Source organism: Epargyreus clarus, unplaced genomic scaffold (assembly GCF_041222505.1).
Source record: "Epargyreus clarus isolate Ecla_fem2 unplaced genomic scaffold, WU_Ecla_fem_2.2 ptg000002l, whole genome shotgun sequence".
Classification (NCBI taxonomy): domain Eukaryota; kingdom Metazoa; phylum Arthropoda; class Insecta; order Lepidoptera; family Hesperiidae; genus Epargyreus; species Epargyreus clarus.
This window is the reverse complement of record NW_027332210.1, coordinates 4786856-4794729: the sequence shown is the minus strand read 5'-3', so window position 1 is coordinate 4794729 and position 7874 is coordinate 4786856. Positions and strand designations below refer to the sequence as shown.

The 7874-nt window shown below is 31.5% G+C and overlaps 1 protein-coding gene across 1 annotated transcript; it reads left to right on the top strand.

Annotated features, from left to right (window-relative positions):
• The first annotated feature begins 529 nt into the window (after positions 1-529).
• LOC140746426 (2-aminoethanethiol dioxygenase) lies at positions 530-4016 on the top strand. The gene has a single exon (XM_073078569.1). The coding sequence runs from the start codon at positions 530-532 to the stop codon at positions 1397-1399; it is 870 nt and encodes a 289-aa protein (XP_072934670.1). The 3' UTR covers positions 1400-4016.
• Positions 4017-7874: the final 3858 nt, after the last annotated feature.

Here is a 7874-nt window from a genome sequence, read left to right as displayed (position 1 = left end):
TGTTACATCATAAAAAAATACCCTGTATCTGTTTCAATTATTGTAATTAAACGTTTCGTTATTGTACTTTGTTAAATGCATATCATGTACAATTGAAAGATAATTCAATTTAAATAACTAAATAGAAATGGGTAGGCACCTAAACACATATCTATGTACTTTTCGACTTCATTTTAAATCAATAAAGCTTGTTATAATGCCAATTTTTAAATAATTTTAATATGAAAAAAACATCTTCAATAATTTATTTGTATATAACAAGATATTTGTAATTCCCTAACTTTATTAATTAATTATGCCATATCGATCATTTGTGTATGATTCTAGCGGAAAAAATAATATTAAAATTATTTACGACGTAATGGATTATGTTATGATTATGTTATATTTCATGAATATGGTAATCAACAATCCAAGGAGTATTTTATTTATAAAATATAACTTAAATGTATTTATTATACTGTATTTTCATAAATCAACTGCCTTTAATGTTCAATTTGGCAACACTATATCATCATTCGATCGCAAAATGACGTTTCTCGACAGTTGCGCTTTGTTATCGTGCCGAGTATTTTCTACATTTCTTATTAGAAAAAAAATTTTGTGTATCAGTGCAGTCAATTTTCATATGGATATTAAAGATGACGCGAAGCAAACCATGGAAATCCTCAACGTACCTCCAATTGTTTCAACATACCGGCAAGCGTTACGCACTTTCGATGACAAATTCAAAAGTGATTTCACAACAAATTTACAGAAGTTGAGAACTATGATGAATTTATTGAAAGCGGATGACCTAGGGTTCGACAATACCTTGAACGATCCCGCGACTTGGAGGAGGCCATTCAAGGCGCCGTGCACTTACATTGAAGTGTTTCAAAACAGACAAGTAAACATGAGTATTTTTGTGTTGAAACCGGGTTTTAAAATGCCTCTGCACGACCATCCGCATATGCACGGACTATTAAAGGTGATTTCGGGAGCGGTACGTATTCGGAGCTTTACGGAGCACCATTTGAAGGAGGAGATGACTTCTGCAGATTCGACGTCTCGTGCGAAAATCGAAGCGGCTCGATTGACGCAAGGTAAACATATGAATAGGCGATTTTTCGCGAAGATTTCACAGGATCACATATGTAAAGCTAATTCTGAAACTTGCGTGCTCACACCAACTGTATCTAATTATCATGAAATTGAAGCTCTGAGCATGCCTGCTGCTTTTTTCGACATCCTGTCTCCACCATACGACACATTAATAGAAGGTATTGGTCCTAGAAGATGCAGTTATTATAATGTAGTCAATAATATAAGCACAAATCTAGTTGAATTACAAGAGACAAGTGTGCCAGATTGTTTTTATTGTGATCAAGCACCATATTTAGGGCCTATCCTCTCATAAATATATTGTTTTCATTATTTATGTTTCAATTTGTGAAAAAAATAACATACCAACAGTTTTATTTACTGGAATAGATACATCTACAGCTAAAAAGTTTAAACTAAATATATATTTATGTACATTTCTTCTAGAAACCTACTCTTATGTTGACATTCACAAAGTATATTTACCTGTCTCATTAGTTTGTAGTTCTAATAACTATGACAGGAGCTGTTGTGTGCAGGAAGTTATTGTATTTAACAATTCAATTCTCAATGTCTCTGACCATTTTTAAAGCCCACCTGGCACAGGTTTCTCCTTAATACTTTATTATATGCCAATACAGGGTTTAAATATGTACAACTGACTAAAATGGATAATGTCTCTTGATTTGACCACAGGGTGCCTAAACTATTATATACAGTTTCAAGAATGACTCATTCATAATGCAATGTTTACATACTTGCTACTTGTGTAGATGCAAATATGAGTATGTAAATAATGTGGCTATTAACCCATTACCGCCCTGTTGTTGAGCACCGGTCTCCTCTCAGAGGGAGAGGAGTCAATAATATACTCAGGTTTTTTTTTTATAATATAGGAGTAGCAGACAAGCATGCAGTCCACCTTACCATTGTAAGTGGATACTGCTGCCCATAAATATCTGTAATCAACCCCAGATAGGTTTAGATTCCCATCCGAGGTTGTCCACAGATACACTGGTACCCTTGAGGACTAAGCTGGAACGCCTCGGAAAATAATGTCTCCGTTACCACAACCTTCAAACCAGAACACAGCAGCACTGAACACTACTGTGTACCAGTACACTACAGTACTAGTCTGTTCTCCACAGGAAATAGGTATTTTAGCACAAATCAAACTATTATGCTTCTATACTTGTGCTCGGTTGGATCTCATTATTGTAAGGCGAGTTACTCGACGAATTGTTAGCGAGTATCTAAATATTGCATTAAAATAGAGGGTATTAACTTAATTCTTAAGAGGTAACAAAATTTTAACGAGATGGTTCCATTTAAAAACAGTTATTGTTGATGATTTTACAGTTTAAAAATTGTCTAATTTTAATTTCTTATTTTACTTTTTTTTTTTTTTATGCACACAAAAATACAACATAAAAGAGAGCTATATCTAAAATTTAGTGCAAAGGCACTGTGTATCTTATTAAAATGTAGTGCATTATGCACACAGCATCACATAAACTTTCAAATGTTTCTATATAAAATGTAATATATTAATGTTAGTATCAAGGAAGTGATATACTAATATGGCAAGAAATGAATGTAATATGTTTGTCACCAGGATTCCATGGCAATATTGCAATCAACATAGTAAAATTATTTCCTTAAAGTATATGTTCATCCATTGGTAGGAGTTGGGCCACATATACAGGGTGAATTTTTCAAACGGGCCTTCAGGGCCATATCCGAAACTATAAGGATTAGCGAAAAGTGCTGAAAGGAATTACGAGGTCGATTTTGATAAGAACTAAAACTGCATCATTACTTTTTTAATATCTTTTTCCTTATCCGAGAATTGAATGAGTTCATTTTGGAAAAAAATTATACCCTCTATATTATATCACTATCTGATATTGTCGCTTCCTACACACCTTCGTACACACTGTATAGTACAATATGATTTGATTTTGTCATGAAAATGTGTATTTTCTCTAGATAATTGCCCCCTCCCCATGAATTTCCTTCTACATAAATTAGCTTTCATTCATATTTATATTACCAACTGTCTTCAAGTGTATTGATTCACATAAATCAATGGCCATGTTGCTATCTACATCACCATAGCTACAATAAGATGTGACCTTCGGATAGGCTGTATATAATATTTATGTAAAATGCATACATTGACCAATTTCCACTGCCATATTGATTCTTAAAAATAATGTATTTGTTCAATAAGGAGTATCAGCAATACTGCTATAGTAAAAAAAAAATTATATAAACCAAAATGTAGCTAGAAAGACTACACCTCTAATTAGATATTGATGTTTATACCCATTATAATACTCCTGAAAAGCAGATGCGGTCCCAGGGGGTCCTCCTCCGTCGAGTCCGATTCACACTTGGTCAGTTATTCGTGCTGAAATCCTGCATGGATTCCTCTCTGCCTTGGGGGTAGCGGAGACGATATGACGGACTTTACAATAAATACTATAATATACATTTTAACGCGTTAGAAAAAAGTGGTCTAATTTAACCAAATTTCCCCTGTGACCAAACTCTATGCTGCGATTGTGCCTGCTGAAAAGGTGGTAGAATCACTACTATTTAAAGCATAGATCAGATCTTGCATGTTCATTCAGATCTTGCATTTTGATGAAATAATGTAGATGCCGATTCAAATATGTGAGGAGACTATTCCAGTCCTCTGAAGTTGCAATGCATCTGTGATTAATTAGGTACAACCACTATTTCAATAAAAAACAACATTGCTTGTCTATTATAGGAAATTATCACTTCATTTAAGTATTTGACTGAAGTATATTTGCTTCTCCTCTTTCCTATATATCTCAAATATATATTTCTGTTCTTAGATTAAGCCCACAGGGTATCCTTCTGTTCTGAAAAAATTATAATATGAGCAATATAGAACTGTTGAACGATATAGTCTTTCTTTGTAGTCTTTGTATGTACAATGTATATTATGTAGTTCTTAAAAATTGTTAGTTTAACGACCATGAGTATATGGAATTTGATTCCTATGTATAGAATTGGAATTCAATTGTGTGAGGATATTTAATAGATCAATGGATGTACTATCTCCACTAAAAGCTTCAATATTAACTAATACTATGTATATTCAACATTAGTGACTATGTTAGTCAGGGTTGAGATAATTTTGGGAAGAAAATCAGGAGACTGGTCCCAAGAGGTCTATGAGATTTCAGTCCAATTTAGTTGACAGAAAGAATGGCCGATAACATCAGAGTCGGGACTGTCCTGGATGAATCGAAATGGGTGGCAACTCTGGTATAATGTTATCTTCTTATATTCCTGTTACAAGTTAGTGTTCTTTTACAAGTTTTTATTATTCTACCAATTAATTATCCTCACACATTTAACATAAAAATTGCTATTGAAACTTAATAGTTCAAATATTTTTGTGCCTTGTTTTTAAGTCGGTAGATGTTTTAAATGTTGCGGATGCTAGATTTTTCATTGTATATATACATAATACATATAGATATTTTACCATTTCGTACCACTAGTTACCACTTAGTAAAGCATCACATGTGTGTCTAATCTAAGTTAAAGTAAGAATTGAAGTTAGTAGAGGATCCCAGTATAGGACGACCTTCTGTTAGAGCTGGTTAATGGATGAAACGTTTTTTATATCGAATTAAATATGTCCAAACTATATTACAAACTAAAAAAATTCAGTCCAGAATATATATTTTTTTGTTAATACACAAATTATATACCAATTGAAAGTATGAAGCCTATAGAATATGCAAACGTTACGTTGACTATTTTTCCTGTCACAATCTTGGGTACCCAAGGATTTTTTAAGTCATACTCTAGTCTGAAAATTTTTGGTCAACCCATTTGAAATATATTTTTTGACATATTTAATTTAGTATATAAAAAGTTTCATCCTTTAGCGAGCTGGATGAAGGTCGACCTACATTGGGATCTTAGACCAAAATATGTAAAGTCAATGTCATGTCTTGTATGCAAGAAGAGTATACAAATCTCCTTATGATATGTTATTGTTGCATGTTCTGACTTTATTCATATTTGAATTATTATAAAGGCTTGTTGACAACAGAGCGCATTTTGTTTTTAAAATATTTAACATGTATCTTATCAATTTGATAACTTAAAAATTTTTCAATTGTGCTTACTTATCTGAATCAATAAGTTTATACATTTTTATTTTTCTTTTGTAGGTAATACATTACATTAAATAATTTCTTATGACATTGATTAATGTTCTAATTTATTAGAATATATACAATTTATTCTTTGTATCTTCGAAGTTATACTTCTTTTGGCGCTTTTGGGAAAACAGATCAGAATGTATTTTCGAGAGGGTCGTAGTTCCGCGCGTCGATGTTACACATATTTATGTGTTACATTGGCGACATAATTTGTAATATTTGCTTTCGTTTATTGGTCGTTTGCTCAATTAAAACTTCTTTGCATATAAAATTATTAATTACGCTAAAGAAGTTAAACTTCGCACGTGCGTGAAAATAAATGAAACTTATCTTTCCAATATATTGTTACTATTGGCATATTGATAATATCTTCATGTTCTTAAGTTCAATTAAATTTAAAACGATTTTCGTATAAATATATCTTAATCTTAATATAATATATTAAGATGTTTAAAAGCCAAATGTGGATTTGCACAGTGCAGATATAAATATGGGTTGTAGTATGAGAAAAGTTATACGTTTTTCATATTTTACACAGTATTATATACGACAAAGCAATATTTAATTAATTAGTAATTCAAATGTTAAGTCATTTAAAAAATGCATGTAAATAATTATAAGTCCAATGTTCTTTTTATGAATGCTATGCATATTCAACCTTTTATTTAAACCATCAATAAAAAATATTGTGTCTAGTTCTTACGTATAGCTTTTAATAATAAATTTCTGATTTAATAAGTGATAATTATTAACAGTAAGAGCCACTAACGTCCAGAAAATGTTTTTATCTAAAGTTATTCACTTATATTAATGCTGCAGCAGTTCTAGTTATGTTTGTCTGTGACTATTTACATCTTCTATGTAATTTCATAGATTATGACCATGTTTCTTGACTACACCAAAGATCATATACCTACATGTATACATTGACAGTCAGTCATAAAAATACAGGCTAAATTCAGTCGGCATAGCTTTTACTTATGCAAAACTCGTGCATATAAAAACAATGTGGTATACGGCGCAAGTAATACCGGTTTATACGTCAATTTTAAATCAAATTGGATTGTATTTTGTTTCGATGTAAAATTAATGTCTTACTGTATATGCCAAGTACTGTATATGTTATATGCCAAGATATTACGTTAATCTAAGAGAAAAAACCTGTTAAATAAAGTAAATGATTAGTACGAGAATAATATGTATGTTTGTTGACACAATTAGGAGTCCTTAAAATGTGTCTTAACTAAAAACTGGACTACTATTTTAAGACCAAATCATTATTCATACGTAGGTAACTGAAAGAAAATACATATGAAGAACCCACTATACTTGAAATAATTCAGAATTTTCTCATGTTAATCTGATAAGAGGCGATTTACATTCCAAAATTGTAATTCTATATTTGGCTATTGTCATTTAGTCATTGGTAATTCACAATTAAGCTTGTTCAATTAATTGTTATTAATTAACTTAGATTATAGTGAATTATACTGTAATTATTGCTTGATCTCTAATTTAATTCAATTATATTGTACCTATAATTTACCTATATTAGTCTCACAACTTTCTTACAAGCGTATTGTATTGTCTAAACTTGGTGGAAGGGCTGTATTAAAATGTATGAAAGTAGTAAGCGGGTAATGTAGATTCCGTGCCAAACTTCTAGTCCGCTCTAAATATAGAAACGAGTCGCGTCGCAACAACAAATTGTAGATATTAGACGTCTGCTGCCTGTTCTCGCCCACGGGTACATAGCTGCGTTAGTGCCCTTACGTTGCTACGGAATATATGTTTGTAGTTGTGTTTGATCGCATTGACTAGCTGACTCCACCTGCGCGCAAAAACTTCAGAGCGGACTAGAAGTTTGGCGCGGACTATACCTTATATAGATTTCTGTAATTTGAGGTTATTTCCAAGGTATGTCATACGAAACAGAATTGCTGCTAGAACCAGAGTGGCCTAACTGCATTTTAATGACTTGACCTATCTGTATTTTCGTAATTTAAAAATGTTGCACTTACTTTTCTCCATATTGTAAATCATGTTTTTTGTAGTTAGGCTACTCTGGTTCTAACAGCCTCAATTATGAAGTCCATTACTACGTAGGAGTTTTTGAGGACAGAGATGTTTTTGTGCTCGAAAGAAACAATCTTCTTTACACCTTAACACTTAGACAATATTGTTATACAAATATTATTGAGAATTCTACTTGAACCACACTTGATAAGGTAATTCTTTCTAAGGGTTGATTCCACTGCTGATTCCATAAGGATTTTTCAGCATTTATTTTCAATATATAATGATATTTGTAATTGGCAGCTTAATTTTTGTATTTTTTTATATAACTATTGGATTATTCTTTATTATTTTCTCGCTAAAATCAAAATTTATCTAAATTACCGAGTATTTTCACTTTAGTTTAGACAATATTTTTAAGTAATATTTTGTAGGATTTAAGTTTCGCTTTTGCAAAACATAGTATTGATTGTGTTTTTGTTAATAAAATCTTAAATTGTTAATTGACTTTTTATTTTTATTAATAGGAAGAGGGAGAAATAGATTTGTAATAAAAAACAA